Source organism: Cottoperca gobio, chromosome 21 (genome assembly GCF_900634415.1).
Source record: "Cottoperca gobio chromosome 21, fCotGob3.1, whole genome shotgun sequence".
NCBI classification, from domain to species: Eukaryota; Metazoa; Chordata; class Actinopteri; order Perciformes; family Bovichtidae; genus Cottoperca; species Cottoperca gobio.
In genome coordinates this window covers 9,920,331-9,942,144 of record NC_041375.1, presented here as the reverse complement: position 1 = coordinate 9,942,144, position 21,814 = coordinate 9,920,331, and the positions used below count along the sequence as shown (strand labels likewise).

General features: G+C 38.8%; 1 protein-coding gene across 2 annotated transcripts in view; it reads left to right on the top strand.

Moving 5' to 3' along the window:
- The window catches only part of thsd7ba (thrombospondin, type I, domain containing 7Ba), a 156,590-nt gene that overhangs the window by 101,281 nt on the left and 33,495 nt on the right, over positions 1-21,814 (top strand). For both annotated transcript variants that reach the window (XM_029459384.1, XM_029459383.1), the window contains exons 11-15: positions 1,371-1,486; positions 2,278-2,410; positions 2,910-3,013; positions 12,361-12,552; positions 21,306-21,572. In XM_029459384.1, coding sequence (XP_029315244.1) covers positions 1,371-1,486; positions 2,278-2,410; positions 2,910-3,013; positions 12,361-12,552; positions 21,306-21,572 — 812 coding nt within the window. The remainder of the gene's footprint in view (positions 1-1,370; positions 1,487-2,277; positions 2,411-2,909; positions 3,014-12,360; positions 12,553-21,305; positions 21,573-21,814) is intronic.

The window sequence follows — 21,814 nt, the reverse complement described above, 5'->3', positions numbered from 1 at the left end:
ACTTATTTGATTTTACATAGCTGCTTCAATCCGCACCACTTCAAGGTTGCACAATGCAGCCAAAGGCTCCATTACCGACATGTTACATATAGCAGCCTAGAGAGGAAATACGTGATTATTTTCTATCTTAAGCCAAATAAATTGGTAGAAGTCTATGAAGAGCTCTTTAAAAACCAGCAATGGTGTCCTTGGTATGGCAGGAATGATTCATTGGTAAACAGTTTGCATATCCTTACTTTTCTCAGGTTTAATTAGCAGCCATGCTGTGGACTTTGATTGATTTTTCCTCCTTGAACACTCTGTTTCCTTGGTGGCAAGCAAAAGACTTCTTGGCCTGCACTATACATGTATATGGGAGATAAATGCACTCATCTGGTTTCCCCTACTTTTAGCGTCACAGCTGACATATTATCACATTATAAAGTTGATATATGTTACCAAATTAATTATTTATGTACAAATCTAGCAGACACAAAATGTGTGAGAAAAAGTTTAGTCAGATGAGGGAACATGCTGGTTGGAATATGTATACACAAATGAGAAATATCAGCCAGATTAGTATTGGTTTTGGGACCCCCTTATAAATGAGATGAAACATCTCAAGGGGTTTATCCTCATACCATGAATTTGACAGCAAATTGACTACATGGAGCAAATAAACGAAGCATTCATTTGGATTCAATTGGCTCTGTTTTGGTCTCCTCCAACTCCTGAGAAAAATGTAATCTTTTTACAAGCTCCACTTTTTTCACCAGACAGTCGTTAACATTAACTGTCTGCTGTTTGGTCATAGACTGGTAGCGTACAGTGGGTTTGTCTGAGCTTTTTTGCTAAAAATAAGTTATTTTTGTGGCCGATGAGGTTGAATTGAATTGAGCTGTGGGGTGAAAATCCAAAACAAAGATCTAAAACAGAACAAAGAGCAGAGATGGATGATAATTCTCTGTGAGTCTGTCACTAGGAGCCACTACATATAGTATCTTTGATCAATTGTTAATATAAAAACATTTTATCTGTGAAGCTTAAAGATAATTGGATTTTAGTGTCAAAATATATTAACCGTAACATACAGGCACTTTGTATGCTCGAATAGCAGGAGGATTTTTCTTTTCATAAAGCATTATTTGTAAGCTGGGAAGCAATGGCATTTGAGAGAAAACTGAATTTTTTGATATTTGTCTTGCTTTTTCCTGAGCATGCAGGCAGAGGGACATGTCGTCAATCATGTGTTCTGTAGGGAGAGGTGTGATGTCAAGGACAGGGCAGTTGTTTCACTGCACTGTCCTGTTAACAGCAAGACTCAGGACGTTTATTATTTATAGCCCGGGGAATGAAGAGAATTTAAGACCACTGTTTGTCTGTATGTTTAGGTGTTCAGATTCTGCTCGTCCACAAACCGTCCGACCCTGTTTGCTTCCCTGCAAGAAAGACTGCATTGTTACACCCTTCAGTGAATGGACGGCCTGCCTATCAACGTGTATGCCAGGTAGCCCTTCTCATAAATTTCTATTCATTTTTGTTTTTGTTCATACAAAAAACACAATATGTTAAAAAAATACTTTAAAGATCAAACAATTGGTTCATTCATTAAGAAAATTATTGGCAGTGTCATCCAAAATGAAAAATAATAGGAAGGCAAGCATCATCAGGTAACAGACTATTCTAAATGTTACCGTACAAATATGCTCTCCCTTGATGTCTCCAGTGCATTCAATGATTACATTGAAGTGTAAATGACAGTGTTAACTGTCCATTACATTAAGCCGACACATCAAGAGGAAAATGGAATTTTAATGGTTTCAATATGTGTACTGTAAGTATCATGGAAATCAAAAAAGTGTGTAATTGTTTTTAAAAGAATTGAGCAGGCATCTCGTCTCTGTAAATATGCTGTAGTCCATTGGGTCCACTGACGATGTAATCACTTTCTTAATTGCACCATTTTCAATGTTTAGTAATTAGCATTGTGTAATGAGCCTTGGAGCGTGAGCCAAATGAAGCCATTACAGTGCAGTGTGTCCGAAAACAGACCGCAGTGAAGTGGAGGACATCACAGCAGCAAGGGCAAGCTAATCTGAATCACATCAACTTTGAGACATAATGCTGCACTGCTGATAGTGTGCCGCCATTTATTTGGTGTCTAAGACATTACGTGTCAGCCTTTTGTCTCATTTTACTTTCTCTTTGTCCTGGAAAGCATTCACTTAAATACAACTGAGCAACTAACCTGCCACTGAACGGAGCCTTTTTGTAAAGATTGTGTTTCATGTTCTACAGGAAATGCGACTGTCACCACACAGTCTCGATACAGAACCATCATTCAGAGGTCCGCTAATGGAGGTCAAGAGTGCCCTGACACACTGTATGAGGAGAGAGAGTGTGAATCCCTTCCTGTGTGTCCAGTGTATAGGTAAGAACTCCATTTAACCAACCATTGTCCTTCCCTAACCATGGATACGTTTGTCTGGTGTATAATAGCTCAGAGGGAGAATGGCGTGTAAGTGCAACCCAAGGGTGCTTTATTTTTGTAAAATACTTGAGATCCCCGATTGTGCTTTTATAATGGAGTTAATATATCATGGCCTTTGAAACACTCTCATGGAGCTTATAGTATAATATGACTATTGTCACCATGTTAACACAAATACTGTGTGTGTGTGTGTGTGTGTGTGTGTGTGTGTGTGTGTGTGTGTGTGTGTGTGTATACTTTCATTTTTCTTTTGATTCCTGTAGGACAAACTTTAGTTTTCATTGTCTATATAGAGGTTGCATGATGGCTGCATGTTGTGTAGTTCACCAATTACAAACCAAACACAGAACACGTTTGGGGAAACTGTTACCTGCTGTGTTGATGAAGCTCCAATAACACACTGCCATCCCAAAGTATGTCTGTTTGTGTTTCCATGCAGTTGGAGGACACACAAGTGGCACAGTTGTAACTTGGTTCCAGATTCTGTTCGACGTGGATTATCTGGACCAGGAGAAACCTGTGGAAATGGTTTAGAAACGAGAGGCAAGTGTTTTTCTCTTCTTTCCTCTTATATTCTCGACACTGCGCTATCACCATTTTAAGCTTTACTCCTCCATCTATTTATTATCCTTATTTAATGAGACCTCATAGCCCATAGAACTGCTCCTTTAGCAAGCAAGTGATGGAAACATAAAAGACGGAGGCAATTTGTCCAGAGAGTGTAACGAGATAAACCTTTCTGTCTGTTGTCTTGATGATCTCATCACAGCAATGTTTTCTTATTAATGAATGCAGAAAGTCAGATGGCCACAAGCACATCTTTGCAGCAGGTTGAAAGAAATAATCAGCTTTGTTACACACAATACACGCAATACATACAGACGTGTAGATGGACTCACACAATAAAGTCTAAAAACTTGTTTGGCTCAGACAACAGTGCCTGTCCACTAGAAGCTTTAGATGAAATTATTAATATGTGCTTCACGGTTTGAGATTTCTGGTGTCATAAAGACTTTGAGAGAGTTCTCCAATTTATAGTCTGCAAATTAGCAATGAAAATAAACTCCGAGAACACAATCCATTAATAATGTAACAGAATAAGAACAAAGACATAAACTGAAAATATTCCTAATTACCAAAAATAAACTTTGTGACTTTAAACAGTTTTAAGTGAACCCAAAATGGATACAAATATCTAGACGCATTTTTTAACAAATGTACGTGTTTCTACAAATGAATGCAGCCTCTGTACCATGAGTTTTCCCAGCAAACATATCGGCACATATGCTGCACTAGAGGTGTATTTGTAAATTGTTACTTATTGTTGTGTATTTATTCTGCAGATATTTTTGCCACATTTTCTAGGTGAATGTGGATTGTTATTGTTATTGTTATCTCAACAATCCACATTCACCAGAGGTGGGGAACCTTTTTCATGTCAAGAGCCATTTTTTTTTTTTAAACATCCTTCGAGGTCCATACTAATTATTGAGCTCATAACCTCTGCAACATTTTTTTAAGACACAACCCATTAAGTTCACTTTTCTTTTATGCTGTGCAAAAGAGCAACTTTTTTATCCATGTATCTTTCTGTTTTATCGGAAAACAATCCTTCATTAGTCCCACAACGGGGAAATGTATCTTGTCACAGCAAAAGAACATATGAAGTAAAAAGGCAGCACACAATAATTAAATAATATAAGTACCAAGTGGTTGATAGAAAATAAAGTGAGTATTGCACATGGCAGTGATAATTGCACAAATGATAAAAAAGTGAGTATTGTAAATGGCAGTGATAATTGCACAGCAGTGGTGGAATAGTCTTGGTGTGGTGGTCTACCTCTCTATCTTTCCATGTTTGTATGTTACGCTCTGCAGAGAGCTGCTTGTTGGGCCAAACTCCGCCGAAGAGCGTTAACTTTATCCAAACACACTCGTCCTTTTAGCTCGTGCAGTTTGACATGTTTCGTGTTTCACCGCAAGCCCTTCTGCACAAACTAGGCACATTGGCCTTTTACTTCCTCAAATAAATAATCGTTCGTCCATTTCTCCTGGAAAGTGCGACATTCCACATCCACCTTTCTCTGTTTTACACTCGCCATGCTGCGTTCGCTGATGTCAACGACAGTCTTATTTAATATATTAATACGTTTTTTGACATGACGTGACCACGTGATGGCACGTTCCACTTGTGTTGTGTTCAAGGACCCTGACCTTGGCCAGGAAAAGCAGTCAATCGCCCGTCTATTGCTGTCTAGAATTATTAAAAAATGTTATAGTTGATTTCTTTGCGTGTGTTTATGAATTACCTCGAGGGCTGGATCAAATGGTCTCGCGGGCCATATACGGCCCGGAAGCCGGAGGTTCCCCACCCCTGACCTAGAAAATAGTAGGTAACAAACAGTCACGAAAATAGCTTAGACTGTACATGCTGGCGCATTGAGATCACTTTTAACTTTGAAAGGCGCTTTATAAATACAATTTATTATTATTATTATCAAAGCTTTCTATACAACGTCAATACATACAGTGGATTTGCAACAGTGGTGGGCCGTCAGGGCCAGCACGGCCTTCTCTGCTGGCCTAAACATCATCAGAATATACATTTAATTTTTATATATTTTTTCCACAAATATGTATTAAATTATTCCCCATAGTCTATTCTCTTCATTTCATAGCTTTCCTCTTGGTTGCGCTGCTTCCAGCCTCAGATCGAGATTTGGAGGTCTGGCCTTTATGTTAGAGCTTTTATCCAATCATATTTCAGCCATGATGTGTGCCAGGGTCCAAGAGATCTGCCCTTAGGCCTTCAGAATCAACAGTGAACGGAGTGAACGGAGACAAAACTGTGGCGTTAACCAATCAGATTTCGAGTTGGGGACACCGGGGTCAGCTAGCAGGCGTACGATAACGTCAGCAAGTGCACGTCTTTTGATTGGATACTCACTATTGAGAGGCAGAGCTATGCAGAGCTAGCAAACTTTGAACGAGCTAATTTGTATAGATTTCTAAACGCTGTTTTTTTCAACCCACAATGGCTGAAGGAGGAGAAGAGATCGATTTGTTCGCAGATATAATTACAACGCCATTTTCAAGATGAACCTTTCAAGAAAAGATAGACATCGTGAGAAGAGAACGGCCAACCCCGATGCTAGCGAGCCTATCACAGCTGTGAAAAGGGTTTGTCCGCTACTTTCAAATCATTAACTACGAGCGGTACCCCCGGCTCACAGTCTCCGAGAGGCACTTCACATTGTACTGCTGGGAATGCCTGCTATTTACAACTAAATGTTTCAGAAATATTAATATAACTCTGTTGTTAGGGTGATGCAACGCCCGGTTATACTGCGTTTCTGTCTAAATGTATAGTTTCTAGAGCCATGGCGTCATAATGATGGTATTAAGAGGTGGAATAATTCAGGTAGGACTGTGTAGGACATCACTGAAGGCCTAGGTGTGAAATGCACGGCCCGCCACTGATTTGCAATATATATTAATATAATGTAATTGATATACTGGTAGATATAGCACAATGTGTTATTTGTATACTTGTTTGTGATCAATCAGCACCTGTACTGAAGAATCTATCATCATATAGAGGATAATATAAATAGCTATTTTGAATTTACTGCTGACATTTAAACTCTGGAACAGATTTGTCTTTTCTTCTGTCTGTGTGAAACTAATGCTGTGCAACACATGTTTCCAGCTTAATGAAAAATAAATGTTTCCCATTAGGGGGATATATTCCTCTTTTGTTATACAAGTTATGATGTGTTGTTGATGTTTGTCTGCATTATGCCCTATATTGCCTGTATCATAATATAATCATTACTGATGGCAGCATATCACGTATTAAATCAAGGATTATATTGTATCCGTGTGATTACCAGCCCTAATTGAGTGTGTGAATGTGAGTATGTGAATGTGTTGTGTGATGTTTAGACTCTGCAGTTTCCTGTTTACTGTCCTTCACAAAAACCTTTGTGGAGTTGTGAAAACGACTGCCACTGGCCCAAATCGTTAAAGAGCCAGAGTGTTAATTGGATCATTTCAGTCTCGTTTAATAGAGAGCAAAATGTTCCAATAAATCCCAGAAACTGGCTGTTCTATCTAATTTATTGGTGTGATTCAAGTGAACTTTCCAGGGGCTTACTGTGCTGCTTTGAGAACTTTCTAGCATTTCTGCTCTCACTGTTGCTCACTTTTACTTGGCAGTATAAATATGACTGACATTTCTGAAGTGAATTTCTATGACTTTTGGGCTAGGATGTGGAAAAGTGTCTGTAGTGTTCTCAGGTTAAGAGCAAGCCTCATTGACCTTTAGAGCTTCCTATTTGAATATGATTATAAAATGATTAGGTTAAATACCTGTGACATTTCAAAAGCTGAAGTATGGATTTGGAATTTGCAGTCTGAAGAAATACTACATTTAAATATAGATTTGCAGCAACAAAGAATTTATCCAGGGTTGACTTTTTTTCAGTGAATGGCTGAATCAATTCAATGAAAAAGACATATAAATGTCACATTGAGGCATAATTAGGACACAATAACTGGGATTATGGCTATATTCAGGGGATAGGACCATTGGATAAGGGCATATCAAAGATTTAATGACAGCAAGTTATAGCAGGAGTTTCATAATTATATTTTTGAAGGACATTTAATGATGCTGCTCTGAGAGCTACTGTATCATCCACCCACACTCAGAATGTATAACACAATCTGATTTAGATAATTCTACTGCTGATGACATTGTAAAGATGCAGCTTTATTTCTTTTTATTGTGTCCATGTAATAACTCTTGCAGTTTGCATGTAATGATGTCCAATTTTACACTATGCTTTATTCATATTCTAGTCTCCCTTTTGAGAGCACCTCTCACTTTTCGGTTTTGCCGTTTGAAATTATGATTTCCTTTACATAAATTTCAGTAACACTCATAACATTGTGTTATTTTCCATGCAGTTCATATTCAACATATATTCAGTATTCACATCCTGTGGGAAGGGTGTGCGAGATGGTTTCTACTTCAAATATCTCTCTTCATTGAGAAGCTGAATATGAAAAAGCAAGTTGTGTCAAGTCAGACAGTCATCCTGTTCCACTACGAAATGTAGGTCATACTCTGCATGTTTCTTCAGTAGCATCTTGTGGTGACTTATGTCTAAGTCTATAAACTTAAATCTACACATGTATATTTGATATTGTTAAAGCCATAAATTAATAAATGTTATATATTTAGCACAAAAACGTCAGTGGTGCATTTACATCTGCTGTACTTTCATTAATAATCCTTTATAATAAAGAATATATTGAATTAATTAATAAAGCATGTATTACAAGATAATGTACCCGCCTACCGCCCAATGTTGTTGCCGTGATCAGCTCTGCCCCCCCCCCCCCCCAAACCAAGGATAAGCTGTATCGATAATATATGAATGAAGGAAACAACTGATTTTTAAATAACTATAAAATTACATATTATATGAATAAAACATTTTCTGATGATTTAATTGAAAATAAGTACTACACTTATCAAAATGTCAGCATACTTTGTTCCCTATTATCCTTATCCTAGCCTTCAGTGTTGCATGGTGAGGCATGATAAAGATGTAGTCCTGCCTAGTAGCACTGTAATTACTTCTGTCCGTCTATTGGTCACTAACAGCCAGTGGAAATGTTTGCCGTCTGACTGTTGAGACATTTGCGGCGACTCTCAGAAAGGCTGATTTTAGAAGTTACTCGAAACTCAGTTTCCCGAGATTTCTTTGAAGCTGTCTCTTTTCTGCTCCTGCCTTTGTACATTCACCGAGTTATACAACTCAAGATAACTTCAAACTGTTCCACAAGTTATTACATTTCCAACTCACCTCACTCCTCAGTGCACATCTACATTTGTTCCCCATTCACATGTTTCCATTAATGTTTGATTTTATTTGTATTCATCCTGCACGCAAATATCTCTGAATCACAGCATTTTACTTGCGTAGAAAGCATAACCTTGGATATATAAAGAGAACGGAACCAATTTGCAATAAAAGAAGTTCTGTTTTTTATATGAACTTTATTCACACAATGGAACTTGCAACAGGTATAGTTTAGGATCGTTGCAGGAGCTGCCACCACAGACATAGTAACTGTCATGTAACATGATGCTGCTGGATGCAGGAAGTGCAACAGATTGTGCAACAGGAGAACAGGCACTGAGGAATGTTTTGCTTCAAACGGCTACATTTACCATCAACATTGATTGGACACCCACATAAAAAATGCCAAAAGTTTATTTTATTTACAAGTATGCCTACCGTAGTTTCTGTATTTTGCATCATCAGTGACATTCTGGCTGAGCTAACATTAGCTGTGAGGCAACACCAGGCACACGGCCACTGTTGAAACCTTTTATATTTCTTGAGGTGAGCATCCTTCTGGTTGCCAGGTTGGCTTCCCTGGGACAATTACTGTACCTGAGTGTTGTTTGGAAATTGAAAGCTTTAGTAGGAACACTATACAGCCCTAGGAAACTAGTAGTTGGCTAGTAATGATGACACATTCAAATAACACTTACAGAACTAGCAATCAGGGATTTTCAGCCGTCAGATTGTTGAACATTGGCTCAGGCATGTACTGTACGGTTAGAATTATGGTTTCAAACACAAAAATGCAATTGGGTTTGTGGTTTACAAAGCTATTATGCCCTTGGCTTGACTAAATGCTTCCTTCCACCTCAGTGTGTCTGGCCCCTTGTGGGAGGCAAGCCTGCATGTTGAATAAATGCAAATGTCTGACCAAGTGAGGTGAGGGTCGTGGTACAGATGCTGATCTGACATGCTGGAGGTCGCGGATAAGAGCCGTCACTAAATAAGACAAGATTTGTGAAGATAAATCCTAACCTTGTTATGTATTAAGTTATAGCTGATAACTTGGAGTGAGCATTGAGCGAATGGATTTTACAGTAACTACAACCCACTGTGACTAAATGCAGCCAACGTTTGACTCGTAACCAGCTGGATGTGTTGTATCACTCTGTGAGTAGAACTGGAACTGTTTTGAGAAATTATGCAATAGAATATGAGTCATGTTGATGATCTTCTGCTAAAGGAAAAATGTGACTTAATGGCCATAAATAATCCTATCCACATCATTCTTCCCAAGGCATCACATACACAAACATTATGCAAGCAGTATGACTTTGACATGAAGATTCTTTGATGGGAGGGCTCAAAAAAGTGGATTCAAAATCTAGTAATAAAAGTAATAATAGAAATTGCAACATATTCTGAATCAGATGATTACATGATTTCTTTAAAGGATCTCCTCAAAGTCTTCAGCATTGCCACAGAAAATATTTAAAAAATCTGGAGAGTGTCAAGCTGCTTCAAAGCTTGTCCTTTCAACTACCCCTACAAATAATGTTCACCTTTCAAAGTAACTGTATAATTAAATATGAAACCTGGCAGTGGCGGAGATACTGTAACAAAAACGCATCTGTGAGAGAAGATGTTGTGAAAGGCCACACAAATATGCTCGGGCAACCAGAGGCTGAAATAATCCTGTTAAAAATGGATGGCTCCCAGATCAAAATCAAAATGCCTGTTCTGGGCTTTGTTAATACAAATGCTGGGGATGAGGTTGTGACTGGTGGAGTAGAGAGAACACCATTCAAGCTAAATGGACAGAATGAAATGCCAACAGGGGCATAGCATTATTCCTACACGTGTGGTAATTGGATTAATAATGTAGCAGCTGTTAATGATTAGTTGTTTATCAAACAGGTTTGTTAAAGAGAAAATAAGATTCACCTTTGAAGGGTCATTATAGTATCATCACTCTAATCTGAACACCTACACCTACCTACGTTTGTTTTTGTATGGCTGTGATCGTGACCGTTACATAATCGCACTTTAGTAAAAGCTCTCATCTCCCTTGCCATGCCTTTGTAGAGGCCTCGTATGTAAATTACTCTCCCACACATTCTCAGCTGACATGTACAAACCCAACAGTTTTGGTCAGAGGGCAAAATTTAAAAGTCAAATAGAAATCAATAAAATGACGCCATGTTTGTTCATCAGTGAATCTTCACAGATGTTGAAGCACTGAGGGTATGATCATTTTCCTTCACTGTGAACATGGTAGTGTCCTCTGTAGTGTCTATCTGCTCTAATTTATTTTTTAACGTAAGCTACAATCCAATCAACTGCTCCTGTCTAATCAGTGGCACCTAAAAAAGCTACCAAAAAAAACCTCTTGCTGCTCACTATTTTTGAAGTTCCTCGTGTATGTTGCTCTTGGCCAGGGCTGAGCCACTGATCTGACACTCACTGCAAACTGCCAGGTACAATGCAGACTGAAATATTAGTGTTGGAATTTAGAGAAGTTATTCTTTTGCCGCCTTGTGGGTCCGCTGATTATTGTAATTAATATATCTTTATCTGGGGAGTGTTTGAATTAAGTGTGGCTCTTGATTCCCGACAGTACTATCACTGTTCACATCCTGCACACTCATGGCATTTGGAGTTCTTGAGAACCATATTTCATGAATATTAACTAAATAAATGTACTTCTTACACCACAGGTTCCCTCTGTAGAATAGATGATTAGATTTCCGAGCGCCTGCATACTAATGGGGGTTTCTGTGACACAGCTTTAAGATATGTATTTGTCTTAAGACAGTTGCGTGAACATGAAAAATGTACTTTTTAACTTAAATGCGGAGACGCAGTACAAAGGCATTATTCAGTCTTTGTCAAAATAATACCAGCGTTTGAGACATCAAATGGGAGTTTATGCTGGATAGACAGTTGGGTAGATTATCACATTACAAAACAACAAGTGTATGTATTGCTCAATATCCTGTCATATTACAAACAACCGGCAACAACAAAAATCTTAATAGCTATATTTCCATCTCTGAACGGATATTAATCCAGTTTAATAAAAAAAAAAAAACAGAGCAATGAAGCATCTTTCTACATCATTCTTGGGGGAATTACATGTTCACTTGTTTGTTGTCAGATATAAGACTCACAGTAAAGTTTTCAAGGCAAGCTTTTGCTTTTTATTACGTACTGCTTCTGATGTAAACCCCCCATATTGATCCTGCCTCCTATGCTTTGAATTTGTAAAAGTGTATTATGTCTATGTCTTTTTTAACCACAGCTACCTCTTGAGAGTGGCCTTGCTTCTTTGACAGTTTTCATTTTGATGTAAGATATATATATATAAAAGAATTTCCAGAAAACGCATTCTATTGGTATTTTCCAAAGTAATCAAAAGCAGCCACACTGGAATGCTTGCAGTTAATTGAGTGCGTCATCAGGTGTTTAGTAACAGAAATAACCCATCTGGTCCTGCAGTGTGTTCTAAGTAGTTATTCTCAGCACACACAGGCACATATTGCAGCTATTGTACTTGTTTGTGATGTCTGTATCAGATACCGATACTCTGTAGATAGTGTATACATCATTATGGTAACAGTATTTAGTGTTCATATTAATCTGTTATTATAAATGTCTTGCTTTTATTTGTCTTAACGCTTTGTAGGTTGAATGATCATTTCACTAGATCTTAACATGAAAGCTGCGCAGGGATATACTTTAAGCTATGAATTATGCAATTTCAATTCTGTAGCTACCTTTTCTTTGTGAGACCATTCAACCAAACGTAAAATAAATTAATAGACCTGCTCCTCCCTGTAGCTGCTCAATCAAACTGTTAATATGAATATGTGCTTAAATGAGGCTTATTCTAGCACAAATAATCTATCTCTCACAAAATATATCTAGGGAGGTTTAAAACCGCACCAATGATTGAATGTCAACTTGGTGAGATGTGGTCTGTGATTGCATTGTCTGTATAATTTCAATGACGTCTCCCCGTGTTTGCAGGAGTCAGTTGTGTTGAGGAGAGCGATGAGTCGGCCAATATGACAGAGTGCCTGCGATGGGCTGGCCCCTTGCCCCCTCAGGTCAGAGAGTGCCGGGTGCCTTGCAAGGATGACTGCACTCTTACTGCTTGGTCCCAGTTCTCTGAATGTGCTGGATGTGGCAGCTCCCGCAGCCGCAAGCGCTCACTCACAGGTAAAGACTTATCCACACAGATTGGGAGAAGCTGATATGTCTCAAGGCAACATTTTCATCTTCACCAGTGGAATGATAAGATTCTTAGCTCATGCATTCTCATGTTGAAAAATCTCAATCCACCAACAGTATGTTAGCCCTGGATATGTGTTGCTGTTTATCTTACTTTACATCTCCATCCATGTCAACGCTCTTCTAGAACTTTGTAGCTTGAACCACTATTGGAAACCTTGTACTCTCCAAGAGAAACTCAACTACATTCCTTGATCTTCAGGGTTGTCAACATATTACTTGTGCGCCAAAAACTACTGCACTTTGACATACGTACATACAGTACTGCAATCCAGTCCAACCTCTTTTTCTCTCTCTGGTTCAGTTACTGTAACTTTCTACTGTCCCTGTAGTGTTGTGTTGGGCTTGAATTAGGTCTCTCACAGCTTGTAATCCCTTATTCAGTGCAGATGGCAAAATAAGAATTACATGCTGTGTTTGCAGACCAGGCAGGATACTATTTGTCTTCATGAATATTTGATCTGATGCCGAAGGGTTTTAGTAAACATATCCTGTTTCCTTCTATAATGCTTTTACCATCCAACACGTGAAATCAGCCCGAGCTCTGGGGTGGGCTTTATTTAGGAAGAGTGTGTGTTCATGTTCAATGGGTGGTGATGGTCATTATAGCTCAGTATTTCAACTTTTGGGTGCCAACTTGAACACTGTCTTCAATTTCTCAGGATTTGTCAAGATACTTTATTCATCCCGAGGAAATTTAGGCATCCAGTAGCTTAAAAGACATTATACATTATACATTTATTAACATTACACACCCCCCCCTCCCTCCATTAAAAAGTAAGTACAAATAAAATTTAAAATAAGCAATTTTTACAAATTTACAAAAATTACAAAGATTACAAATTTTTACATTTTATAAATGTAAAAATACAGACCGTTACAAATAATTACAAATGTTGGAATCCCCCGGCTATCACTGAGAGGAGTTGTACAGTCTTATGGCCAGGGGGACAAAAGAGTTCTTGAGCCTGTCTGTGGAGCAGGACAGGGACAGCAGTCTGCCGCTGAACACGTTCCTCTGCCGGGTGAATGTGTTGTGCAGAGGGTGGTGGGCGTTGTCCAGGATGGATGTTTATCAAGGGTCCTTCTCTCTGCCACTGTCACCAGGGAGTCCAGCTCTGTGTCCACTACAGAGCCAGCCCTCCTCACCAGTCTGTCCAGCTGCCCAGCGTCCCTCTTCTTGCTGCTTCCTCCCCAACACACCACAGCATAGAAGAGAGCGCTGGCCACCACAGACTGGTAGAACATCAACAGTAGTTGCCAAAGAGTATTGGCAAATACTGTGAATGCTATAACACAACAGCCCTATTACTTGTACATGGAAATAAGGCTGGAAATTGGCAAGATGTTTGTGCTAGACAAAGTACACGGACACAAGGAATCTATTTAATTTGCATAAAGCACACTATGACAGGTGTTATATGTATTATTTTCATTTTGTTATAATTCAGCAGCCTTCATCGTATCATGGCGCTTTTTATTCATAACAGCTGTATGTTTACAAACAAAACTAATTGAGGGCTTGAAAGAAAAAAAGCCATAAAATTAGCAGCCACGCCTCAGCACTGTGTTACTGTTTACTGCTTTGTCAGCTTCTGACACCCACAACCTCCTTCACACACATACACACAAACATATTGATTCGTAATTTACCTATTTGAGGTTACACCTCTGATGTTCACTCTGTCACTCAGGGGACAGTTGTTTGAATGTTCTCTGCGTGCTTGACTAGTTTTCCTACTGATAATAATTATACTGTGTGAGCCAGTTGAACTGAAGACTGTAATTTGGTCCATTGGCATTAATAGGCGCATAACTGTATACAGTGTTTCCCCTAGGTTTACTCCTTTTGGGGGGGGGGGTTGCTGCTGTTGCCCACGCTGGATGACAGTACAGTACAAAGTATACAGTACAAACTCAAACGTGCACATACATTAGATAAACATAAGCGTTTATTTAATAAAAGGGCACCTGTTCAATGTGAAAAGTGAATTTCAAAACAACGGTAGGGGAAACACTGTGTATATGTGACATTCTATCCATATTAGCAAAGCATGGGTGGCTCAGAAGTTCAACAACACAGGGCTGCTGCTTTCACAAGGAATGTGCATGTTTATCCCATGCAGGTTTCCTCCAGGTGCTCAACTTGCTTCCCACAGTCTAAAGACATGCAGAAAAGGTGAACTGATTACTATTTTTGGAGAAAAGGTGCTAATAGGTACTTTCGCCTCTTGCCCAATATGTGCTTGGATATGGAATATGAGGTTCACATTATTACTTATCTTCTTTCTTTTTGGCTGGCTAGTGGTGGATTAAACCTATGGTAGAGTGGTCAGAGGTGCAGGTTGCTTCCCTGCTTGTTGATGAATGCATGCTGGGATAGAACCCTACACCACCTTCTAAGCCACAGTGGCAGTTACAGCCTTTACAGACTAATATGATCCCTGGCAGAGGAGTTTCATCTTTAAAAGTTATATAATGCTAATAACATTATGGAAAATATGACACTGATATGTCGATATACTCACAATGAATAGGCTGAATGGCGCATTGGTAGAGAAGATTGAAGCCTTTTTATAATATACATCAGCAAAACAAAATTAAGATCTAATTTTCAAAAACAGTGTTAGTTCCTGTTGCAATTAGGATGTCCTTCATTGTCAAGAGATCTGAAGACTTTTACTAAAACTAAAAAAAAATGTTTTTAACTGTTTACTCTGAAAAGAAAAAACAGCATAGAGGATGCCAGTCTTCGAGTTTATTTGTATCATTTATATTGATGTCTTAATAATAATACGACAATGATTTATTGATGTTTAAATGATACTCATTCATGCAGGTGCTGTTCTAAGCGGAACCATCTCCTGTCAGAATAAAGGACGATATGATTTGGGTGGAAAATTAATTCTGAAAATGATATGTGCTAAATTATTTTTTTTACCCAACTCTTTATTTGCAGGTATTGAGTTTTAGTTCATTTCTTCTTCTCAATCAACATGATAAATGTTGTATGGGAGTTCAAACGTTAAATTATGTGAATTAATTTTGCTAGGCTAGAGTGCACAGAGAGGTTTTTTTATAGGATTTATTATACACCTTTATCTCACACTACATGGATTTTATTATCAGGAATTATATTAAAGCAGAGCTGGGCTACAATAGGATGGAGAGACTTGTTCTTTTATGACATGACTGTTCTGGGACTGTAGACTTGTACACATATATGTAGCAATATAAAGTCTAATTATATTACCAGCAATTCCGTTTTAGCAATGTAAGCAGACATGACATGTTCCTCTCTTGTCATTGTCGGAGCAGTTGTTCATTTTGGTGTGTCTTTGACACCTTTCGCAGCTGATCAAAGCACTGCACTGAAAACTAGACAAAGTGCATCATATAGAGTGCACATCTCCGCAAGGTGTGTCTGCAATGACCACTGCTGTAATGGTTGATTGAATCAGAATAAGGTTTATTTTCAAGTAAGTTGTTCACATACAGTACAAGGCATTGGTTGTGTTGTTTTCTACATACAGTACAATAAACTTATTAGGAGGAAATAAAGTATAGGCAAAAGTCATTAAACACAAAAATTACCCTACAATTATTTAAAAAGATACTATGAAAAATACTACAACAAATATGTACAATATAACTATTATAGTGAATAATACAAACAACAATTGCCCCCCCATCGCGTCTTTTACTTGAATCTATGCAGCTGTCTGCTCCATGCAGACTCGTGCGTCAGCTGCATCTCACAGGCGTCAGCATGAGCTAAAGTGTGTGTTTACGCTTTAAGTCTATTTCTTTAGTAAGCCCACGCATGTAAACGTGATATTGATACCCAATAAAACGGCATTGAATACATATATTTATCTATATTTTATTATCCAAGGCAGAGCGCAGTGGACAGAGCTCAAGTTTGTGAACTCACAGACTCTCCTTTCACTTTTGCCCAGCAGCTGGTAAACAAGACACGGGAACTTTGTGGGTATTGAGGAGCTGCATTGTTTATTCATGGACAAGCTGTAACCTACACTGTACATTTACTCCCACAAGACAGTTGCTCTGGTCAGGTTACTGAGTACAGCTATTGTCCTTCTCTCTCTCGCTCAACCACACACTCACTACGCACACACACTGCGCACTGCCCCATTGAACCAAAATGATATGTTTCAGTGTTGATGGAAAAAACTGAAAAACTACAAGATGTACCTCGTCGTGCACATCCGAACCGGTACAATTCCTTTTCTGTAACGTTAACGGAAACGATATCCCCAACTGAAGCAGTTGTTGATCACTCACAAGGGATCGTTGAGCATACAGTCACAGACCTGATGGGTCCAGTAGTATGCGAGATTAGCCATGACAGACTGACACACACATATGGCCAAACACATGATCCCCTCCATGCTTATGCCTGGCAGAGATAATTAGTGATGTTAGTTAGCTTGGAGCCACACACAGTCAGAAACGTTCTTATGTGCTCAATTTTCACTGTGATTTTTAAGTCTGTAAACAAATATTCATGAATCAGTCTTTAGAACTATTAAAACTAATGCAACATGATTCTGCATCAACAGATGTTCCTGGAACATCCATCAGGTTTGTTATATCAGTTTTAAAAATTGGAGACTGATAATAGACAGCAAATGGAGGAAAGGGGACATCAATCATCTATTGTCTATCTATTGAGACCTTTGATCAAGTTTATTCTGCCGTGGCCTTGCCATTCCACAGTACAAGCTCCTTTACTCAATCCCCATTTGCAGATGCTTTTCAGCACACTTCTGGCAGTGTTACACAGACAAAGAAGACTGCTCAGTATCACTGCTGCTAATGGAGCATCAGCTTAACCGATATTGTACAGGGATCATTATGAAAATTAGGTTTAATTAAAATGCATAATGCTAAAGCAAGTTGGATATTGCGGTTTTAAATTCAGATTATTTGTGGTGCTTGTTGGTCTATTTGGTGATGTCGCCAGTAATGTAGTTGTCAAAGTGAAGTGTTGTTGCACTGGCACTCTGCAATCAACCACCAGCAGTGGCGTAGATGGAACAGATTGTTGGTGAATTGCAGTGTGATGGCAGTGAGTTCACAATCTGTGTGGAATGTTTGCAATCAGACCCACTCCAGAAACAGATGGGCTGCTCACCGGGTACACGGGAGGCCAGGGACACCCAGGATCCATGAAACAAATAGGGGTGCACAAGTACAGCAGGATTAAAAAACAGTGTGTGTGTGTGTGTGTGTTACAGTACAAGAACAACTTCTTTATTAAAGCCTTCCTCTTTCGATTGATAAGTCTGATTCAATAAAAACAACATGCCCTTTCTATTCATTACACCGAGGGGGTTTTGCCATTACAGCCTTCCTTGGTCTGGTATGATCAGTGGCTTATGGTGACTGTTAGAAAACTTTAGGTACATTACTGAGTCAGTGTCCTGAATCTGTGCTACTGGTTGCACCACATTTCAGACAGAAAGACCACTTTTACCACCTTTACACAAGGCAGACCTGAAGCAGTTGTTTTGGGGGGATTTGGAGCCTTGGTTAAGAGCATCTCCAGGGCACTGGAGCCAAATTGCCACCTCTCCAGCTACCAGTCTGCACTCCATACTCGGTCTGCACAGGGACTTGAACTGGTAAACACACTGGTTCCCAGGCCAAGTCTCTACGGACTGAGCTACTACTGCCCCTCAGCCTGTCACAAATAAACATTTCAATGTTTGTTTTATCACAAAAGTAAAAGAAGAAGTAAACACAGCATACCCCACAAGGAGATGTTTGGTGTTTCCTGCTTGTGGTCTCATTCCACTTGCACTCAGTTAGTTTGTCTAATGATAATATCATTAAAGCCATTAAGAACATTTTGGGAGATTGAGGAAAAAAGGCCACAGTGACAAAGTTTAATTTTATTGAGGGAATAATTCTAGTAATGTAGCGGTATTGAATGGTGTGTCAATTATTAGGCGCTCTTATCAAATGCAATATCATTGTAAAAACAATGCTCTACAGCAACACTAACATTTCAATGACGGCAGCATATTGATAGCTGTTGAGAGCAGAACCCCAAAGCTCTCGTATTGTATATAATACTGTTCAATGATGCGAAGCAGACAATCAATCATGAAAAAGCTTTTTCAGCATTTGGACAGCTTTACAGTTTGTATCTGTTACTTCTCCAGATATTAAAAGTGACAGTGTCTGAGAGGAACACATGCTTTTCAGCTGATATTTTACTTTCCTGCTCATGCTCAATCTATTAATACTCATCAGATATAATGGACAGGACTAATTACAGTATTTGAAGCCTGAAGTGTACTGTACTGTAACAGATCGAATGGTCATAATGGAGATATTAATGGAGGTATTTAGCTTGGAATAAAAAAATATGTTTGCCCCTTAGACCAAAGAGATGGAGCTGGTGTTTAGGGGTGTATATTAGGTTTCAAATAAATAAATCACTGCTGAAACAATTGCTTTCAGTCCATTTCTTTAAATATTCATTGATTAATGTTGATGATGTGATGTTTCTACTGTAGCTACAATCACGTTTGCTTTCACAGAAACCTTTTGGCATCAAATGCTCCATCAGAAGATGCCTCACTAGATCACATGACATCCTCAAGACATGTTGTGTTTTGTGGGTTGTAAGGTTGAATACTGCAAACATAGTACAGTTGTTGTTGTTGTTGTTGTTGTTGTTGTTGTTGTTGTTGTTGTACAGTTACTAGAGGATTGCCAAAAGCATTATGGGAAACATATGGAATTATTAAGTGATATAAAACGAGACCAGTGGCAGTTCTAGACCATTTCAAAGGGGGGTCCAGGCTGGGGCCACATGTGATCTTTGTGGTATCATATCAAATATATTAAGCACAACTGTTACCTACCACCAACACACCCATAGGTTTGATTCTCCAGAAAACTAATGAAACACATATAATAATAATCATAAGAATATATTTTTAGTGTTAACATACATTGTATTCATCACTCCCCATGAATAATTACAATTTCCCCTCTCTGGCCAGAGCCAGGCTTTATTATACTGGGGAAATGGGTCCCCCCTCCCTTGGAACCACAATTGAACAAGACGATGCAGTCTGCGGGAAAGTGGGTACACCAAAAAGAGATGGCAGCACTTTATCACAAAATGACTCCTGAACTGAGCATCAGTGTGTGGATATCTGTGCAGCTCTCCATCGTTTGCTATTTCTCCACTATTGTCAACCCTTTGAATCAAAAGCTCTCTGTGCCCGCCGTTAATCATTAATAATGAACAGAAACCACTGTGTGCTGGTGGGAAGTCATGGATGTAAAAGGAAGAGATGGAAGCAAGAGATTTTAAGGGAAATAACTTGTCTTTCTTGCATTCTCCCAAGTGCGAGAACAGTGTTTACCCTTATGGGTCTTCATGGTAGCACACCATGTCTGTGCTGTAAGTGCTACGCCTAAATATGGAACTTTTGCATACAAATTACATAATAAAGGTTAGAATATGTGTTCAAGTTGAATTAGCGCTAATGTTGTTTGTATTTTGTAATCTACTTACACAGAATGTGTTTCGATATTATGTAGTAAAAAAAACAATTACACAGGTCTTATCTTCAGAGAGTTAAGCTGTAGTGACGTAAGACAGACATTAAGTGTGCACTGTTCCAGAGGTTTCAATATAAAGAGAAAGATTTAAGTTTAATATGCTTTCAAATGGCACTAATCATTCCCCAGGGTCATTTAGAGAGCCTCTGAATATGCATTACAGGGAAAAGGCCTTCCTCGCCACAGGTCACAGAGCACTTTTCACTGATTGGCTATTCATGTGTTATGATAGTTTCCTCTAAATGAAATAAAGTCAAACTACAAGGAAGAGTAAATTCCTCCAACCCCCAATCCTTGGCAATAATGTGTTATGTAATCAGAAATGTAGAAAGAGCTATCAATGTATGCCTGTAATAGAACAAAAACAACTACAAAACTACATGTTTTGTTTACTTTTAGTTGTTGTTTTGGGTTGATGCCTTTTTTAAGTGAGAGAAAATTATGTAAAAAAAATCTACTTGTTGTTACTATAGATCAGGGATGGGCAACTTTGAGGATATGGAGGGCCACAAAAAGTGAATCCGCACTGCCAGACGGCCACTTTGCCAGACAGATTTCTGGAAATTGACTCGCGGGCCGCACAAAGTGAGCGCCAGTTGCCCATCCCTGCTTTAGATGTTACTTTTGCTATTTGTAATATGCACTTTTTTTTAAAGACACACAAGACCTTTTTTCACTGTTCTGTTTCACAAACTGTGAAGTGAGAGATTTGTCTTTTATATTATTTGATCGTGATAATAATGCCACAGCTTACCTTGGCTTCTGTAATGTTTACTAGTTTGCTGATCTGCTGACAAAGCACAATTTTGAATGCATTATAAATTATCATAAATAAATGATCAATATTAACATTAATTTATTAACATTTTGGTCAGCGTTTATTCTTTGCTATTCAAGTTTGCTGAACTGTTTTTTGGCTCTCTATAAAATGATACTGACAGATATTTATGCATTCAGCAGATTATACTCTATTACATTATGGGAAAAAATTTGCTTCCATCCCTATTCATCGAGCGTTTATCACCCACCCAGTGCGCAGTAACTCTCCATTGTTTTGTCCATCTTCTTCTCAGGTCGCAGTAAAAAGAAGGAGCATTGCCTGAATAAAGAGTTGTACCCACTGGAGGAGACAGAGACTTGTCCCTGTGATGAGTTTTTGTCCCAGCCTTTTGGGAACTGGTCTGCGTGCATCCTCCCTGATCCTTCAGCTTCGGGGTCCCTGCAGGGCTGGATGAGCCACCGGGAGGTAAAGGAATGTGGCCAAGGTCTGCGCTACAGAGCTGTAGCCTGCATCGACCAGCAGGGACACCTGGTCAACCCGACACCCTGTACAGACTCAGGTAGGACTGACAGAAACATATTGGCCCTCTACCAGCCTACAATATTGTATTTAAAGTATTTTTTAATTCTTTCAGCTTTCATTTTTTAAGTTATCCAGATGCAACAGCTGCAATAATTAGTTGACTAATGGATTTGTCAACCGACGGAAATATAATCAATCAAACATTTTGATTAATCCTTAAAGTAATTGTCCTTGCAAAAATGGCCTGTCAAATATGTAGATTTCTGTTTTAGCATCATA